The sequence below is a fragment of the Scatophagus argus genome, chromosome 16 (assembly GCF_020382885.2).
Source record: "Scatophagus argus isolate fScaArg1 chromosome 16, fScaArg1.pri, whole genome shotgun sequence".
Classification (NCBI taxonomy): Eukaryota; Metazoa; Chordata; class Actinopteri; family Scatophagidae; genus Scatophagus; species Scatophagus argus.
In genome coordinates this window covers 11,219,110-11,239,562 of record NC_058508.1, presented here as the reverse complement: position 1 = coordinate 11,239,562, position 20,453 = coordinate 11,219,110, and the positions used below count along the sequence as shown (strand labels likewise).

The following is a 20,453-nucleotide window of genomic DNA, read 5'->3' as shown; positions in this document are numbered from 1 at the left end:
CCTTACCGTTAAATCAACATGGTAAAATACTATAGGTCTCAGTTCAATTTTGGCCAGTATGTCCCAGCAATGAAAATAAATGCCGCCCAAGGCAGTCCACATTTCCACTTCCTTTTTCCTCAACCATTCTTAGCCGAAACTCTTGTAACGACATCTGTACTGTTTTAAATGTTAGTTGGTGCATAACCAAGAGCAGCTCCTCAGTATACTCAGGTGTTTCTGCTGCAGTTACATCACATTGATCACATGCATTTTGTCATGTGTGTGTGTTCCCTGAAGCGTTAACCCAGAACTTTTTGTAGTTGCTATCCTTACCCTACGGGTCCTCACTTCTGCCCTACATCCTCCTCACTGTTTTCTTCTGTGGGTCAGCTGTTTTCACTGTTAGCTTAACAGGTTACCCTGCTATCCTCAGTAATATTTTTATGTGTCTTTGACCCTTGAATGTTTGTGTGTGTTTCTTAATGTACGAGAGGAGCAGTTACGTTATTTATTTTACTCCCTCTCCAGCTACATGCCCAGTGAACCTTTTCACCTTGTCAAGCAATGCGGGTGATTGCGAACCTCTTTGCGTTTCAATAGCTGAGCAAAACCAGCCCGTGAACATTTTGTTCCAATTGCCCTGGCGAGTTGCTTCACCGCTGTAGTGCAGCTGGCAAACCAGCCGAAGCGATACAGATGTTGATGCAGCATTAACATTTAGACCCATAATTTTCACTTGTATGTGGTATAGCTGCTTATTGCTTTTTTGTGATTTAGGCTGAGTCTTCTACTTGTTGCTAATATTTTTTTCCTCTCTTTTTCAGGCCACAGAACTGATAACCAAAGGTGAGTTATGATTGCTTGTATTAAACTTGTTTATTCAGTGTATTCTGCCTAAGTTCATTTCTTTATTAGTTTTTTTTTCTTTGCCTGCGACCATGAATCTTCTTTTCCTTGTCCATGTTATGCAGTGTACATGCAATGACACAAAAATCCTCGGTGCAGGCAAAGTTCTCAAACAGTAGGCAGACTTATTGTGTGGGTGTGCTTAATTGTGTATCCTCATAATTAGATGGATAATTCATGTGCAGGATTGCTTTTTTTGCCTCAGAGCCTCAATTTGCCCTCTGTTCACCGCTGTGCAATTTGGAAATGAAGCATTAGTTTTTATTATAGTAAAACATCTTTAACTGAAAACATTACGACTACCTGAGCCAAAATAGAGGCCAGGTGCCTGTATAAGACTAATAAGAAGCATTGGGATGGTGCAGCTGCTACACAGGCCTCCCCTTGGGCTCCTGAGGCATACCTAAGAGGGAAGGGGCAAGGAGACATCTCAGAAGAGAGCAAAACATGCACGTACCACAAAACAAAACGTGAATAAAACTGACTTAAAGGTGATTTCTGCATAGGAAGAGCGTGCTTACCTTCTGTATGGCAGCTCCAGACCCACTCTTCACTTTGTCTTCCCGGGCCAGTGCCATTAATGACCGGAGTGAAGCAGGCAGATGGGAGAGGGACATAATGTCTCACAAGGGATGGGCAGGGTGAAATCTGATTAGAAACTTCTTGTAGACTTTGGACTTTGGCAGTATGAGAATATGCACCCATTTACAGTGTGATTGTTTTTGGGTTTTTGTGCCTGACGCTGTGTTCAGACAAATGTGTTTGTGTGAGTTTGGTGGCGTATTTTGTTTAGATCAGTGGAAAAAAAAAAAAAAGATTGAGTTGACTTGTGTTCTCCTTTTTGGGTGCATACAGCTGTGAACTCCCCATCATCGAGGGTCAGTGGCTTGACCCCCCACTCTCTCCTTGAAGGATGAGTTAATGAGACTGTAATGTTACAGAGGAGAACCCCCCCCCCATCCCTTATTCCTCTTGTCTGAGTCACCCTCAGCCCCTCACAGTTTGCTGCACTAATGAATGTGATCTGGATTAGCTGTGTTAGTATTCTTTTGTCTGTTATCTGCTCTGTGTTGTTTCACAGCATCCACAAATTGACCTATATACTATGCTTTTCTTCCCGTCTTTAAACTAGGCTGTGATATGCGCAATTATTTTCTTGGCTGTTGTTCATAAAAGCAACATGCCATGACCTCCTTTTACTGTGATCTTCACCCCCTTAAATGTCACATTTGACTTCTTTGCACATGCTACATATTTGTGTGTTCTGATGTGGTCATATCTATTGTCTTTGACCGTTTTTGCTGTTCAATTCTTGCTTGATGATTAATTGTAGGATTTAAGTCTAGATCGCATTTCATATCAAAGACTATTTATAAATCTTACTGTGCCACCAGAGATGTGATTGTTATTTATGCTTTTGGTTTCTGATAGTTTATTCACCATAAAACAATAAATTGACAAAAAAATCCATTAAAATTTTATTAATATTTCATAAAATCACAGTTTGCTACGGGGGCTTCACTAAGAGCTGATTGACTCTGATACTAATGCAGGTTACACTGGGAACTAATTAGGAGAACAGGGGATAAAGTAGAGGCTGAATAAACAGGCATCCATACACAGGAGATCTCCGGGAAGACCCCGAGCACCATAGTAACACTACACCACCTCCTGTCTGGTCTAGCAGAGAGGCCCATCCTGGGACCAGCAGGAGGAAAAAGGGAGTAGAAGAAGGTGGGCTGTAAGGAAAGTGATGGGATCAGTTGTTGTAGTTAAATTTGTGCAAAGTATAGGGAGGCGGCTGTTAAAGCACGGTGCCTTCGGGTGACATGGAAGGGCTAGAAAAAGGCATGCGAGAGCAAAAGAAACAGACGGAGCCATGTGAAACTGTGAGAATGCACGGCAGTTTCCTGTTTGCCAGCACAGCTGAGGGGGCCCTTTTATAGGATACTTCTGCTAGCTCGCTGCTCTGACACACGCAGAGTTTGCACAAGCATACATGTGTACATTGTATGCTTGTGCAAACACAAATGTAGCTTTACTTGTAGTTTTGCATTGATACTGGTACAAATACTGCACAGCTCTGTCTCACTGAGAATATCTTCACAGCATAACTTGTTAGGTTCAGTTGAAGTACGGTAATCTCTGGTGCTTTTGCCTGGGTAGTACGGGTTGTTTCAGCTGGTCTGTTGAGCTCCGATTGAGGACTAGACAAGGAATCCGAGGGCGCCTGAAAAGGAGGTTTTGGATCAGCTTCCAAGCAGACTGCAGGGCAGTTCACTTTGTGGTTTGAAAGCAAAATGGACCAACCACAGGATTTTATCATGGTAGATTTTTAGCATGGATTCAAAGGCTGAAGTAGTATTAATTCAATCTCCTGGCCAAGAACTGTTCAGAAAGTGATTTTATATGAGATATCTAACTGATTTGCATATTTGTGCAAACCATGTGGCAACCATGGTGACACGTGCGTGAAAAGTTAGAAACGATACATGTGACTGCTCGGTAACCATAGTAACTCTTTCTTTCTTTTTTGTGACATTAGAGCAGATAAATAAACATAAATAAATGGTCTGCTGTCATTTATCAGGATGTGAGCATGTTGATGATGTCCAGCCAGTGAATTACAGTTCAGTCCATGTAACTTCATGCCTACAGCTCTTGTTTCATTTTCAAATGAAGCACACACCAGAACTAAAAGACAGTGATATATCAAATTTCTTCTTTTTAACATATACATATATGAATATCTATATGTACACGTAAAATACATCTACTGACGCATAAATAATTTTATTCTCAAAACCCACGCTCAAGCAAAGGTTTGTAGCTTTCATTTAGCTTTTGTTCAATCCTTGGTGAAGAAGTGTCACTGCCCTTGGGCACTTTTCCATGGACAGCAGTGGAATATTTCACCACCTTGAAATATTTGTCATCATCACTTCATTACTTCCACTAACTCTTGTCTCTTTTGGAGATGCAGTTTGTCACCACTGTGTCACAGAATAGGTCAGTGTCACAGTAGAGCTAAACCTTAATAGTAATGCGTATTGGCCCCATGATAGCTAGTGTATACCACAGGAGAGGCACTTCTGGCATCAAGCTGCACTTGAGTTCATTTTTATGGGTTAATGAGCTGTTGTGTTTCTGTTCATGTTGCACATTTGTATCCGTATCAAAGATAAGTCACAACATACATACACATCAAGGTGCACATAGCCCAATAAAAGATAACATTATTATAAAGTACTGTCACAGCACTATTTTCATAACAGATTAATTTGCCGTTTCACATTCGCTTAATTACGCCCAGCACTTTTGCTGGAGAGTCATAAATTGTGGTGTGATCAGGGAGGAATTTATTCCAGTGTGCCTCTCGTCATCGTCACTGCCTCTGCTACATGTCTTATCCCAAGGAGCTTGAATGGATGCAGCAGTGGTGATGATAAACACACTAAAGAGCAACAGAGGTAACAGCTGGTTTCTGTGGTCGTGGACCGTTACATTATATCACCCAACCAAAAAAGTGCTTTAAAGGCCGAACAGCTGTTGAAGAGTTAAGTTAGTCTGTTTATAGTAAAGAGAGCTTGGAAATGGAGGGATGACGTATTTGGCTATGGCAAAGAAGTGAGAAGTGTGGTTAGACAAAACATGTCTAAAAATATGCTTTGGACAAACGAACGACTTTTCATCTGCTGAGTGTAGGAAACAGTCAAAGAGGTATTCCTCTTCATAAAGTAAGCAACAAAAGAAAATAACTACTGGGGTATCTCATATGATAAGGTGTGTGAGAGAGAGAGAGAGAGACAGACAGACAGACAGAGATGTCTATCCTGAAATTGCAGTTTCTGAGGCCAGTATTGCAGGCAAATTTCAATGAATTGTCTTGGCCCAGCATGTGCGGCCGAGGTCAAGAGGACAGGACGTTCCTCGTTCTTTCTCACATCACTTCCTCTAAATCATAGCAGACAGTGGAATCTGGTCAGCCTGCAGCTGTTGGCACAAAAGGTCAGGGACAGGGGAGTGAGTCCAGAGAAATTGTCTTGTCTCTGTCCTCCACCTGTCTTCTGAGAGCAGTGGACATACAGGCAGCCTTCCGCTAATCTGTCATCTGGCCTATAATGGTGACACCTCTGCATGTTGGGAGCAAGCGAGAAGCACTGATGAGAGCGACTGTTGCTGTTGATAGCAACCTGTGTTGACTTGGAGTATATTACACCACTCAGGTGTGTGATTACGTTGCACCATTCAGACAACCAAGCTGTCATTTGATAGTTCTCTGAGTGACCTACATAGCCTTGTGTTCCTCACACTGTGCTGTCAGACATTAAGTGCTTTTAAATAGAATTTTTATCTGTGTTGAATGTGATGCAGCGAGGGAGGGATTTCCCTCTTAAATACAGTGTCATATTTATTCACTTCTAATTAAGCCCTTTAATCTTCTCTCTTGTGAGGCTCACTGCTCACATTTTAAAGCCCACAGGAGGAAAGAGATGAAGAACCCTAAAGACATGCCTCCCTTCCTTGCTCATGATTCGCTGATACTCCTTCTGCTGCCTCCGCTTTAATAGACATCCGATATGGATCTAGTAATTTCCATGTTTCCTTTTTTTTACTTAAATTAGAGTAGTGTACTATGACAACGCGGCAGAAACACTCGATATATGATACACTTGAAATACATTGTGCTATAGAGATGGCGTGCATCTTAGAGGATTTGTTAAAGTTGGATACACATAATGACAGGGTGCATTTTTGTTTTTATGTATGGGTTTTCATTGGATGGGTAACTGTATCTGCACCCTCCAGCTTCCTCCTGGTTTTGTTTCTTTGTTGAACTTCACTCAGGTGCACTGTTTATACAAAAGAGTATATCTGTAAAACAATAGACTGTGTCTGTTGTTTGATAGAACGGCAGCAGCTGAAGCCATCCTGCATGTTAGATTGAAGGCATGAGTCCTGTTGGACACTGAGCAACAGCACCCCTTTTCATAGCAACTAGATGTTCTTTCGGTAATTTGTAAAAGCATTCATTCAGCCTTTAACTTGGCCGATTAAAGGCTCAGCTATGGAAAGCTTATAATCACTCACATAGAGAACTTTTGCATGCCTATCTGTCTACACTCCACCTAAGAGAAGAACAAGATCCACTTCTATGAATGGAAAGCAGAAATGGACTGGGGCTATGATCCACTCCTCAGATCTTTTACTCTGGTCCAAATTTGAAACTGTGCAGTGTATGTTGTTAAATGGTCTACAAGCTGCACAATCTTTTTTCTTTTTACTGTCTAGTTGTTTAAGATATAAGGGAGGTTGCTTTCAGTTTGTTGTCACCACTGCTGATGAATAAAGTCCTGTCAATGAAGTTCATGTATTCATCCTGTGACATTATTGTTGTAATTGTTTTACGAGTACTTTTAAGTGGCACTTGCAAGGGTCAGTCTACCTATGAGTAGTATATTTTAGTATAGGTTTCTAGTGTGGGTCCTTCGACTCACAAAAGTCACACACAGAATGGATCCTTTTTCTTCAAGGTCATGTGTTCTGTTTTGCTGTTTTCACCCAAGAGAGACAGACAGAAGGGGAACATTGATGCTCTCCACTCCTCTCCTTCTCTTCCACCTCTCTTTAGCTCTTCAGCTCTCTGATATCTTCCCTGACACCCACACCCCCTACCCCCCAAACCTCTAGTTTTAAACAGTTAGGCAAGCATGCTATCATCTCTTCTCTTAGAAAATTAAGACTCCTTTTAAAGTGCAAAATGGGATGTCTTCCTCTGCGTGAAGCACACACAGCCCCAAGGCCACAGTTTGATGTGCATCTTTGATGAACTGGGAATTCTCTTGTGCACTCACACAGCTGAGAACTGTATTTTTGCAAATAGGTTGTCAGAACAAGTGGCTCTGATCTCTCTTTACTCCATTTATCTCCTTTTTTTCTGCAAAGCACTGCCTTGTGAGATTCATGCTTAACAGTCTACACCTTGTTGATGCCAGAGGTTGGTTTGTTTTTGTCTGATGTCCCCTCCATCCCCCACCCCTACGATTTTCATCAATCTAATTGTAATTATTACCTTACTTTGCTTTAATGCATCGGTGACTTCGATGTTACTAACTATGCAGCACTTGTGTCATTCTTTTGAAAGGAAGAATCCAGCACAGCGTGGCATACTGTAGGCAAATAGTGTTATAATTGTAAGCGGATTTAGACCTGAGCTGGTTTCAGGCAGTGAGACTCGTGCTTACAGTGGAACGCGCAAAGGGGTGGAGACTGTCTTATACACACACACACACACACACACACACACACACACACACACCATTCTCCTCATCACTTACCCTCCTTCCCTTCCTGCTGTACGTCAGCTCTCTCTTTCGCTCTCTGTCCCACTCCCTCCCTCTCCCTCCTTGTCTCTTTCCTCTGATTGGCCGACAGAGCAGCCAGCCAGATTCCCCCTTCCCCCAGCTTCCAGAAGAATCTACGTCATGCACCAGAGAGTCCCAGCTGTATAACGATTGCCTTCATAACCGCTATTATACATTGTAGCACAACCACAAAGTCCTCTGTTTTTAAGAGGAAATCACCTCTTAAAATTAGCAAGCGGAATTAAATCATTACGTCCATCTGCCATCAGTAATACAGTAATAATGACAAGAGGCTAATAGTAGATCACACTGAACGAAGGAGTAGAGCGGAGCACAGGAAGGTTGGGAGGGATAAAGCACAAGAGCTGAGAGGAAATGGAGCAGATGTAGAGAAATCCGATGAGAGGCAAGCTCAAGCTTTAGAACCCCCCTCCCTCCCGATTCCTGAGCTGCAGAGAGAGGGAGACAACAGACAACGCAGGCATAAAAATGAATCAGATCATGCAGTCGGTGAATGCAGTGGGGGCAAAAATTACATAGGAATCCCCCACCCCCCCACACACACGCCAGACATAAACATACAGAGGAACATGAGGAAGAGAAGGGTGTTATCTGTGACCGAACGTCTGTCGGTATTTACAAGGCTATGTGAATGTATATTCTGCGACACCGTCCTGTCCTCTCCCCTCACTGTGGGCCTCAGCATTACATAACTCTTTGTTTTTGTGTGTGTTGGGCTGGCTGCATGTGTGTAAGTTATTCATTGCTTCACTGCACACACTCAGGATGGCAGCCAATGGCGTAGCACTCCTCTTTATAACTCATTTAGGCCACACAAAGATTTTCTTTTTCTTTTGGTTGCAGCCTTAAACAAGGCTTTTTTTCCCCTCTGTCCCCCCCTGTTTTTTCATTACCAACAAGAACTCGAGTACGGTTTTGGCAGAGTGCTCATTAAGTTCAATCAGCTGATGCTTGGGTTTGTTCTTGTACAGTATGTGTAGGTTTTAAACACATTTGTGGCATCCTGTTTACATTCTAGTTTCCCTGCTTATTTTATTATGCAATGAAATGTACTGAGGCGATTATCTAGTGCACTTTGTGTCCCATAATGCGTCTCGCCCAGCAGCGGCTCTGTGAACCCGAAGGTGATCATCCTGTTTGTCTTAGTGGTGACCTCTAACACATTCAGCTACAATATATTAGCCAGCTGAAGACTTAACACTTCACAGCTACTACTTGTTCCTCCTCCTCCTCCTTCTTCTTCTACTTCTTCTTCTTCTTCTTCATCATCATCTTCTTTTTCTTCTCCTCTTTGCCATTCTTGTTCACAGCTTGTGAATATCAGCAGTTAACAACTAACTGGTGACCATACTGTAGGATCTAGAAGCTAAAGAGCCAGATATGTCCCTCAGAAGTTTACAGACACCAAAAACCCAGCTAAAAGATTGTCAGTGAATATTGGAATCACTTCCACGAGATGACCAAAATCTGCACTCCAAAAGAATGGCAGTGTTGATCCATAGCTACTGGATTTGTAAATGAACAAATGCAAGGTAATAAGGTCACCATGTCAATTTGAAAAGTGATGATATGTCAGTGTCGTGTTTGTAGCTTGTTTCCTCTGACCCCATGTGGTGAAAAAATGTCAAAAAAAATGTTATTGCAGGTTTAAGTAAGATGAGCACAGGACCTGCCTTAATTTGTTAGGTGTGAGAGTGAGAGGATCTGAATCGCACTCTGTTGCTAGGGGTAACTAAAGCTAGTGGGACATGAGCACTTGACTTCAGCAGCTGTATGAGCAGTCTGATAACTCTCAGCTTTAGTAGAGCACTGAGAGGTGATCATTTCAGAGGCCATAACCTGCCACCAACCATGAATAGCTTAATGTTGATGGGGCGTAGCACTCTTTACAATATTGTCCTGATGGAGACAATAGCCCACAAAAATGCAGCAGACAGATCTAAGCCCATTATCTGGTACTTGACCTCATCATCACTTCTGATCTGTGACCAGGCACTATGGCACACTGTGAGAGTTGTGTGTCGTGGCCATTCCTAAAAGCTGAAATTTTATTACAGTACCACCCTGAGTTTATTACAGTCCTCTGGTTCTCCAAAGAGCAGCCATGTGTTTAGTCTGACCACTGCCTCGAGTCAAGCTGCAGGCAGCCAGGAGAGACAGCAAATCTTGTGCGTTTATAGAAATCGCCTCATTTGCCTTTCTGAATTTAACGTTATATTCCTCATCCAAAAGTGACCGTGGCCACAGCAGCTTTCCAGAAAATACTGGTGATTCTTAGTGATTTTTTTGTTCCTTTTTAAAAATTTCAAATACAAATGCGGTTGAACAAATGTTAACAGTGCAACTGCATTAATAATTGGCACGAGTGTGTGCTCAACAACTCTGCTTTGCCTAATGCTCCTTCACCTTCCTTATCCCTACATTTCTGCTACCCAACCCCCCACCACCACTCTCCCACCTCCACAGTGCCAGACTCTGCAAAGCTCGACCCCACCCCTCCTCTTCCCCCCGTCAGCCCCAGTGCCGTCCCGTCTGTATCCCCAAGCAGTGGCAATGGCAAGCGCGCCCCCTCCGGAGGTCAGCCGCAGACAGCACAGCAGCCCCAAACTCTGCTCCAGCAGCGCTACCCGCCTAGAGAGGTGCCCCCGCGTTTCCGTCAACAGGAGCACAAGCAGCTGTTGAAGAGGGGCCAGCCTCTGCCCTCGGGAACCCTGCCTCTCGTCACCCCAGGACATCCTGCCACTACTGAACCTGCAGCAGCAGTAGCCATACGCTCCTCCTGCTCCACTTCTTCTACAGCCACCCTGCCTACAGGTCAGCCTAGACGCTCTGTTGGCAAATCTTTCTTTATATGTAGCAGTGAGGGTTGCTGTAGGAGATTTAAATGTTAATGTTGTTGTGAATACTATAGAGAGCTGAATACTATATCTAGTATGCCCATGGCCTCAAATGGATTAGTTACATGATTTTACCTGTACTAAGAGTGGTGAGTGGATGCCAGTAGCAAACAGGGTAGTTTTTTTATTTTTATTAGTCTTGTATTTTGTGTTAACTGACAAAACTAGTTTCTAGACATTCTGGAACCTGAAACTTTTATGCTCAGTCTGTCCACATCTATTGAGCATCATCATGATGTGGGTGCACACACTTTATGTAAGCAGGGAACCCACAGTCGGTTCTGTACAGTGACAATTCCAATGAAGGTTATTTGAGCAGGATGACCGCATCGTTAACTGTGCTGATAAACAGGGAGGGCAGCGCCACATGTCGCAACATGTAAAATGCTATGGGAATAATATGAAAGCTCCCTATAGTTTTTCACAAATGTTTTGATTGCAGCATGTGGGAAATCAGAAAATGCTCAAACTGCAAGACAACCAACCAGAATTTCTGCCATGCCAGAAATCGACCAAGAACCATATCGGTCAGAAAGTTAATAAGGCCCTGCAACCTCCCTCAAACTGCACATCAAACAGCAAACGAATTTCAACTTGATTCTGAAAAGTCGAAGCCTGCAGAGGAATTTTGCAATTCTTCTTTTGTCTGCCCAGCTTTAGCTCCTGAAAGAGAAAATGCAAAAGCTTCTTTTATAGATACGTTAACTAAGATCTCACATATATTTTTTTCCAAATAATGCTGCCATTTTATGTACAACTCATCGTGACAGCTGTTTGACTTATATCAGCTATGCACAAGAGTGGCTGTGTTCTACATATACCTGCGCTTATATCAGTTTACTCTTGATATGTGCATGCCACTGTGATTGTAACAGCGCTGTGTACCTGTAGAGCAGTGCGAAGCCACTTGTATCCCAGGTGCTGCTGACTGTTGTTTATTTTCACTCTGCCTCTGCCCGGCTGGGAATTAGAAATGAGGATAGAGGAATACAGGGGTAGAGAATAGAGAGTAAACACAGCTGGCTATCTCTGCGTGTGTGTGTGTGTATATTTTCCTTCCTGGGGCTCTGCATGTCACAGTGAACCAGGTTCTCGTGTATTTCCAAGTGGTAAAGGTCTGTTCTTTCTCAATAAAATATCATCTGCTCTTTCAAGATGATCATCTCAAAATATAGGGCACTTGGCACTTTTCATTGTCTACGAAGGAAAACAAATATTACCATATGTGTGTGTCTGAGCATCGTCCAGCCTCTCTGCTGCTGTTTGAATGCAGTTATATCTCCACGGCGATGAGATGTTTATACTGTTCTCCTCTCCTTGTCTTCTCTGTCATCATCCTCCTCCTACTTCTTGTTGAGCATTGCCGACCATCCCCACAGTATTTCCTGTTTTCCGAAGAGGTGGAGCTATAAGGAGCGAGCTACTTGGCTAGGCGCCGCAGTGGGCCTGACCTGGCTCTGATAGAAAGACTGAGTGAGAAGGAAAGAAAGAAAGAAGGAGAGAGCAAGCATGGCAGAGGTCCAGTACTGTGGGCTGAAGTGACTCATGGCTTACGGTAAAAGCTGCTGCTTCTCTCCGCCCCTCTCTGGAAAGCCTGATCTGCTCTGCTTTTTCTCTCTTTTGGGTCTTTGAACTGATTGATTTCATTAAGACATACAAACAGCAGGACCTTAGTCTGAAAGGCAGATAGGAGTACAGTAGGAGGTTTTCTTGGTGTGCTAAGTCTACAGATACTGCACACTGAGCTGTAACAGTCAGGGTAGCGCAGAGGTCATAAGAGATGTTTTGCACATGACCTCTCAGTCCCGCTCTGTGTACGGTTCTTCATATGTCTCGTTAACTGTCTAATGTCTCTGGTACACGCAGCTCTGTCATGCTAGCTGTCTCCCTAGTTTCAGATCTTGCTCAAAGTTAACAGCAGAAGCACACCAGCTGCATTTATTTTCACTCAACCTGTCATTACCTGGTCAAGTGTTGGCCCTACTTTTCAGGAGGGCTGATAAACGTGGTCTTTGTGCACATATGTGGAAACGTGTCTGTATGTAAACACAAACACTCTCCTCCCATACAGCTGTGTGAGTCCCTGCTGACAACAGAGTTGTGTTAAGGCAGTTCAGCAGGTTGATTACAAGACTTCAGATTTCATATTGATTTAAATAGATAGCCATAATAAAGATAAATTATAAGTTATCCTCATTGTAGGTATTTAGTTAAATGATATGATTTATTGCTGTGCTCTTTTTCATTTGTCGCCCCCCACCGCACCGTTAAAGCCCATAAAGTTGCTATCAAGATTTTACATACCTGTAAGTATATAACAGAAAGGAAAACATCTTAATGTAAACAGGCCTTGTCAAGTGAAAGAACAGTTCATCTGATGTGCTAATAGCTTGTCTCTCTGATAACAGAGAGAGTGTATGCATGCTAGACTCAGTGTGCTCTTTAAGTCTGCTGATGATGCTGTAAAAGAGCCTTGGGAATCCCCTCAAAGAGGACTGGGACGTCTTGTGATGTGATTAAACATCAGCTCTCGCTTAACCACAAATGTTCGGTGCTCGCTCTTTCCTTCTTTTTTTTCTTTCTCATCTCTCTCGCTCTGTGCTCCTGCTCCCCTCGCTGTCTCTGCCTCGTTGCTCTCTGACGCATATGTGTTCACCTCCTCCACCTTCACCATACCATCACCACATCTCACACATACTCTCATTGGCCCCAGGGCAGCCAGGATTAGTCAGGCTGTGCATACTATGTGTGTGTCTGTCAGTCTTCCCATTATTATAGCCTTTTCCCAATGTTGCCTTTTGCTTGGCTAACAATCCATATCCCAGAGCTCTTTCATGTAGAGGAGGCGTAAGAGAGCAAGCTATTTTAAGCCTGGCATGTTGGAGAAAGCCCTTGACCTGGTTTATCCTTTAAAGGGGGAGGAGAAAGGGGATATTCGCAGGCAAACATGACAACCAGATGTCTTAGATGTGTACGTTTTCATAGATGCATTTTGTCCCTCTTTTCCCTTGAGATAATATAAAGGTAATAACATAGAACTAGTGGTAGAGCAGGAGCAAAGAAAGTGTCCAAAGGAGAAAAGAATTTCTTGCCTATATTTATGTACAGTCTTTAAGCAGCTGTTGTTTGTTCCATGATGAAAGCAATCCAGCCAAGAGTCAACAAACTATCTGTGCCACTTGAGCATATTTCCAACAGTAGTAGCAGAAAGCTGTTGTGTGTTATGTCTGTGCCCACAAGAACTCTCCTGGTTTGGTGTTCTCATGGTAGGTATTGCGTTTTGTCGTACTCCATCACACTAAGCAGACAAACAGGAAATGCAGGCCACATTTGCACTGCAGCCCTAACCCTTTCTTACTCTCAGACCTTGAAATGTTAGTAAAATATCAGCTGGTTCAGTAGAGTGTGTAGAAACACTAGCAGTGGTTTAAGCTTATTTCTTTGCCAGCTAAGGCAATGTATTCAGATTATTTGGGGGTTTTTTTCTGACCACAAAAAAGAGAAAGAGATGACAGAAACAGCGAAGGACCGATGAACAAAAATAAAGTGTAAAGTGGAGTAAAGTGATTAATCAGTTCTCAGTTCTTGTAGTTGCTAAATTAAGCTTAAATTAAGTTTCAGTTAAATAATCAACCAATCCTTTCAGCTCTTAGCGTGTTTAGTTGGCATAGTTGTTGTGTTGGTAAGTGGCGCCGTTCATACTGTAATGTTCAAGTAAAAACAGCTTATTTTTACATTAAAAGCCAAGGAAAAGAGTACAAGGCCAAATTTGCGTTTACAGATTAATGGATACTCCTGTCCTTTTATATTGCTTACAGTCTTTGCTGTTTTGGGTAAAATTTATTGCATAACAGCAGAAAAAGTTATCAGAGCTGCTACGAAAAATCTAATCAATAAACAGTTTTGCTTGACAAGTTGACAATAAGTACGTGTTGTGTATGCTTAATATTTGTGAAAAATACAATTGATAGATCTAAAACCAAAACGGTCCTCAGATGATCTCTGTTTTCTTGCTAAAGAGAACTGGATTTATTTGTTTATTTACTTGATCTTTGTTTTTTCGTGATGCTTATCACATGGTAGTGCTGTTGTCAGTGCACCGAATCAAAACAGTTGAGATTATGATCATTAAACACAGGGGCAGCACATTCCTGTGAGGCTCATGTTCATTTGTGCACACGTGTGTGTCTGTCAGAGTGGTCGTTCTTCTGGCTGGCAGCATGCGTTGTCAGCTCTGTACCATCCCATCTCTCTGCCCCTCAGGGACTTCATTAAGCCGGGATCAGTCCAGCTGAGGCCCACACAGCCCTCCTCGATTACTTTCTCCTTCCATCTCTCAACATCCATCTCTGTCTGTCCTTTTTGCCTTTGTATTTTTGTGCCTTGTGATCCCTCTTTACCTGGCCCTTGTATACCCCAAACACTCACGTACTCACAGACACACAAACACACACACACACTCACACACACACCCGCTACATGTTGTACATACATGTCCACTTGTTGTGTAAAATGAAAAATGTTATGAGACCAAAGGAACGCATGAAAGCAAGGTCTGCTAATGTGAGCATTGAGGAAGTTGTGTGTGTATGTGTGTGTATGTTTGTGTTTGTTTCTGTTCGCCAGTGTGTATGCATCCACACAGTAGATGCATTGTCTGCACTGTGTGTATGTTAACACAAAAAGGAGCAAGTGGCCATGCAGTAGTACGGCATGACCTCACCGCATGTTAGGTCCTCAGAGTGGAGAGGCACAGTGGGCCGAACCTTAGCCATAAAGGGACTCTGTTCTCTACCAAACATTGACTTATTGTGTTATTGCGTGGGCGCCGGGATCATTTGTAAACAATACCAGCCTTGATCCAGGGAACTGCTGGTCTTTTTTTTCTTTTACAGAGCACCCAGCCCCTGCTATCCTCCTCCCTCCATTCCTTCTGTTAAATTGCAAGTACTTCTTCCTCTGTTGTCTCTGTATGCAACCTCTTTCCCCCCTCCAGTGCCATCTTTGGGACCAGATCACCAGTCCCTTATCATGCACTGTGACCAGAACCATATGAGTTTGCTCATTTCATGTCCTTGACCTATGCCCAGAAAGTTCCTCTGTGAAATTGCAGTTTTCTGTCCAAAGTTTGATGCTGCCATGTATAATCACAGCATTCCCAGCTAGTAGTCATGAATTCAGACAAAAACAGACATTTGTCATCGTGTGTGATCTGATGATCTTTTCATGCAGAAACATGTATATGTGTGAGAAAATTGTCATTCCAGCACTGAGGGTCCAGCTTTTGTGGGGTTTCTCTTCCTTTTTCTTGCCTACCACTGCTATTCAAATGCCTTTCTATTGTGGGCAACAGTGCTAATTGCAGATGGAGTGGTCTTGGCTAAATGTTTAGTGACAGTTTTGAAAGGCTGAAGGATGTGAGGGTTAGGTGGAGGTTAGACGAGTCCCTCTTTTGTTTTGATTTTTCCTCATGCCTTGCGAGTACATAATGAAAGTCTCCAGGCTTCATCGTTCAGCTGTTAACCAAGCCACCCCACATCCCCTCCCCACACACACAGACAAACACGCACACATCAGTACTGCACCTCATCTCTCCAGTGCTCTCATCCCCTCCCCCAACCAGCCTTCTTTCTGTGCTTTTCCAGAGAGGGAGAATATCCTCCGTCAGGATAGGAATAGAGCATGATATAAATAAAGCCAGAGGGAGGCAATAGATAGAAGAGGAGAGGAGAGACCCAGCCAAGGCAGTGTTGGTGGGAGGGACTGAGCATGAGGGTTGAGGAAGGGGGGGGTGGGGGGAGGTTGTCTCATGCCGCGCAAGAGCTGTGCAACTTCTTGGCTGCATTTCAGAAACGAGCCTCAGAAGCTTGGCGAGCCGAGCAGACATATTGAGACGGGAATGGTTGCTACGTCGCACAAAACCTAGCTCTTTACAGGATGGTTGGGAGGCACCTCTCCACAGGTATTTCACTACTGTGTTTCACATCTCCCCTTCTGTCCTCTTCGGTCTCCCTGTTTTTTTCTCTCTTCCTTGCCTCTTCTGCGTTGTTTTAGTGACTTGTATTTACACACTGTGGATGAGCACTTTTAAACATTAAAGCTGCAGCTGGAGCAGTGCTTTGCAGGCATGCAGTGTTGAGTTTATATGTTGTGTGTTATTGTGAATGAGACGTGCATTCTATTAAAGCAGCAATGTTGGAGATACAGACGGTAGCTCAAATCCTTTTTGGCTGTAGTTCAGGACCGAGAAAATGGCGGTCCTGCACTTCTCAGTAGAGTGACGCTACAGAACGACAGCGCTGTGTGTGTCAGAAACACAGTGCCCTGTTTTCTCTCTTACTCTCTCACTGCTTCCTCTCTACTTTAGTTGTAAGCATTGAAGTAAGCTTGAAAACAGGGGGTGGTACACAAACGCTGTCACTTCCGTCATGTAGTTGTGGCACAGTCAGTCTTTACATACTAAGCATGCATGTGAGGGAGCATGTAAACAAGCAGCTGCAGCATGAAGAACGGCAGAAATGAGGCTGTAGGAAATGAGGTTGTAGCAGGTTGATCAGTGCAGCAATCGTGATCTGCTAGTTTGTACCAGCACAATCCATATGTACACTGGTACTCCACAGAGCTTGCACAACTCACTCCACTGGGATCTAAGAGAGAGAAGCCAAAGCATTGCCTTGTGCTGTCAGAGCTGTTGTGTAGACAGATGGAGACTGACGCTTTGGTGAAGAGACAGGCTGCCTTGGGTTAGTGCAGCTTATTTGTGCTTCATGTCAAGCAGAGGTCATAACTGCTGTGGTTAGGAGGTCAGAAATTATAAGGATGACTCAGCTGTGTTGTCCCTGTCATTGATTACATCCTCTAATGCAGTTCCCAAATGTGATGTTCCTTGTTAAGTTACCCTGTGATGTAGATACAGTACTTAGCTATGAGGACTGTAATGACTTGGACAAGAACAATTTGCACATGGTGTAATTTTCAACTTAATTTTTGACCCTATTTAATTAAGATTACCCCTAAATTTGTTCACTTTTGTATCACTGGTGTTACATACAACCACAGCGAAATCTAAATCAAGCAAGGGACAAGTTGTCTTTAGTTGCATTATAAACATATTTTAACTTACTGTAGTTACATCATGGAGACTGTTGATCCTGTGTTGAGTTACTGTCTATTTATATATTTCAAACATATATTTGAAAACATGTGTGTGACCTATGAAAATGTGTAATGTTCAAATGGAGTGCATAAATGTTTTTATTTTATTGTTTATTTATTTTTTTAATTAAATCTCCCTCTGCTGTCGTATTAGTCATTCTTCTCTCTGTGTTTGCGGGATCATTGTGGGTGGTGTTTATTTTCATTAATAAGGCATCTTGTGAAGTCTGTTTACACATAAGTAGACCTTACATGTTGCCATGGTATTTCAACCTCACTGAGCAGATGTGGGTGTGATGACGTACATGACTTATACCTGTTTTCTTTCATCCTCACGTCCTGTTGTTTTTCCTTTTCTCTTATACAGAACTGCCCCCACAGAGCAGCCAGGGAGCCCAGTATGATAATCCCCTCTGGGGACACCTGCCAGCCAACAGGAGTGCCACAAGTGCTGCATCTTCCACCAGTCTCAGTGGCTGGGATCAACTGATCATTGACCAGAAGGACACAGAGGCTTGGCCTTCTATTACCCTCAGCCAGAGCCAGGCCCCTCCAGGAGGATGCCCTTTGGATACTGACCCTGGTCACCTGACCAGCAGCAGCAGTAGTACTAGTAGTAGTTGTAGTACAGTGAATATGGCCACAGGGGCCAATAGCCAGTCAGGCCATTTCCCTGCCAACCACCTTAGCAGCAAGGCCAACACTGGGCCCAGCCCTGCCAATCATACTGGAACCAGCATGCTCCCCAGCCAGGTTGCAGCTAATCGCAGCTGGGGCTCTGGGCCTGGACCTTCCCATTGCCCCCCTCAGTCCTCAGTGGGGAGTGAAGGGAAGAGTGACAGCCCAATAGGGGGAGGAGGCAGCAGGGGTTGGGGCTCCTCTTCATCATCCTCAACCGCCAACTTTAACTTGAACCTAAACCCTAATGCCAACCCTTCTGCCTGGCCCATGTTAGGGCATGATGGGGGTGGCACAGGGGGAGGCAGCTCAGGGGGAGCCAATACCATTTCACCTCCTCAACCTACACCCAACCTCTGTAATCAACTTGGCCCCCCACCAGCCCAGACCAGCACCTGTACTGGAGCCAACACTAACAGCAACTCCTCGGGGATTGGCAGCGCCTGGGGTAGCATAATGGCCTCTGACACATCAGAGCCACACCCCTCCCCGTCCACGAATGTGTCTTTCAGTTCAGAACCTCAGAACCTTAAAACTGATGGACCAAATCACACTAATAAGCAGGAACCTCCCAGCCCCATCCACAAGTTGCCTGGCTGGGCTAGTGCACCTGTAGGCTTGGGTTCCATGGGCCAACCTCCACCAGGGGGACCACAGGTCAATGGAGAAGATGGTAGCTCAGTATGGGGTAACAGTGGCGACTCAAAGGCATCATCTAAGGAGGCACCTGGCTGGGACTCTGGTTGGGGGAATGGAGGAGCTGCAGCAGGAAACTCTGGCAGCTGGGGTGAACAGTCTGGTGGAGGCTGGGGGAAGCAACACACTGAAGAAGCCCAGGGAGGCTGGGATGCCCCCAGCTCTCCTCCCCAGGATCCACAGGCTAGTCCTTGGAGCAGAGCTGTGAGCACAGCTGGTGCCAGTGAGGGAAGCAGTGACAGCATGGAAGGACATCCCCGGCGCAGAGACCGCTCGTCCAGAGATAATCCAGCTCCTCTGCTGCCTGCCCAGGATCTGGACCCTAGGGTGTTGTGTAATACTGGCTGGGGACAGACCCCTGTCCGCCAGCACACCTCCTGGGACATGGATGATACTAAATGCAAGAATGATGTTGGCACTGAATCATGGGGCTCTGGCCCAACCACTCCGAGTGATACTCAGGGGCCCTCCAACACTAACATGGGCCCGTCTCAGAGGACTGAACCTGGGAGCAAAAATGATGTACCTGGTTCTCAGGGAGCTTCAGGTTGGGGTGGAAGCATAGCTGCTACTAGCCAACCTAGCTCTGGTTGGGGAGAGCCTCCTAACAACATTAAGCCCACAGGTGGCCCTGGTGGCTGGGGGAACCGTCCTTCAGGAGGCCCCTCCACAGATATACCCAAGAATGGCAGTCAGTCCTGGGGAGAGGAGAAGTCATCTGGTTGGGATGATTCCCACATAAAGGCAGCATCCCAGGGCTGGGGAGAGCAACCCAAAGCATCCCACAGCTGGGGCAATAGTGGAGGGACCAATAATACAGGGGACTGGAGGGAACCAGAAGAGAGCAAAAAGAGTTCCACCAACCCTGGGTGGGAAGGAGAGCCAGGAAGCTGGAAGGAAAAACCACGAGGCTGGGGAATGCCTTCTTCAGGACCTGGGATATCTGGAGCTGGAGGAAGTGGTGGCTGGGGAGAGTCAGTTTGCCAGCGTCCCAGTGGACCTCCCCAAGGGTGGGGAGGCAAGCCTCAGGATGGACCCAGTGGTAGTAGTGGAGGAGGGAGCATGGGCTCTTGGGGTGGTTCAGGCACAGTGAAGCAGGGCGGAGGCTGGAGTGGCAGTAAGCAGGAGTCCTCAGCTGAACCTACAGGTTGGGAAGAGCCCTCCCCACCTTCAATTCGACGTAAGATGGAGATAGATGATGGGACCTCAGCTTGGGGTGACCCTGGTACCTACAACAAGGCAGTCAACTTGTGGGACAGGAACAATCCGGGAATGTCACAGGCTAAAGTCAACACTGGAGGCAATAACCCCCCAGGCCCCAATAACAGCCATCCCCACTCTCACAATCACTCCTATCACGGGCCAACTGCACCTTTACAGAACCACACCCAAAACTCCCAAAACCCAGCGCCCACCAGTGGACCCATGGATCCTGTTGTCCAACACCAGCCTGGGTCATCTCACAACATTGGTCCTCTCATAGCTCAAGGTAAGATGAGATAACACTCTGAGTTTGCCGTGCGTATATTTAGCCCACATCTCTTTTGCCAAAGTGGTCAGATTCACTGGCTTATGGTATACAGATAAAATATATTATCAACATCCAGACTTAAAAGGTGACCAAGGTAAAGTAGATTAATTTAATGTTTTTTCTGGTTTCTTGCTTCTTTTTCTTCAAGTTAAGGTGTCAAACATGAAAGTTGGTTGTTGGTTAGTTTGCACAGTGCACTGTTAAGATCCAGTCTGTTGATCC

The 20,453-nt window shown here is 44.6% G+C and overlaps 1 protein-coding gene and 1 long non-coding RNA gene across 8 annotated transcripts in view; one reads left to right on the top strand and one right to left on the bottom strand.

Annotated features, from left to right (window-relative positions):
• tnrc6c1 (trinucleotide repeat containing adaptor 6C1) overlaps nt 1-20,453 on the top strand; it is a 44,611-nt gene that overhangs the window by 7,350 nt on the left and 16,808 nt on the right. For 4 of the 7 annotated variants that reach the window (XR_006845547.1, XM_046414093.1, XM_046414092.1 and 1 more), the window contains exons 3-5: nt 807-828; nt 9,741-10,088; nt 17,694-20,189. Coding sequence is in view for 6 of the 7 variants with exons in the window: in XM_046414093.1 (XP_046270049.1) it covers nt 807-828; nt 9,741-10,088; nt 17,694-20,189 (2,866 nt within the window). In the remaining variant the exon portion in view is untranslated. Of the gene's footprint in view, nt 1-806; nt 829-9,740; nt 10,089-11,608; nt 11,727-15,999; nt 16,134-17,693; nt 20,190-20,453 lie in introns of those variants that run through there. The other 3 variants (XM_046414094.1, XM_046414096.1, XM_046414095.1) reach the window with 3 other exon arrangements.
• Nucleotides 10,268-11,512, bottom strand: LOC124072604. Its single transcript, XR_006845553.1, has 3 exons — nt 11,392-11,512; nt 11,057-11,131; nt 10,268-10,834 (listed from the first exon to the last, which is right to left on the bottom strand). It is a non-coding gene; the product is annotated as an uncharacterized LOC124072604 (long non-coding RNA).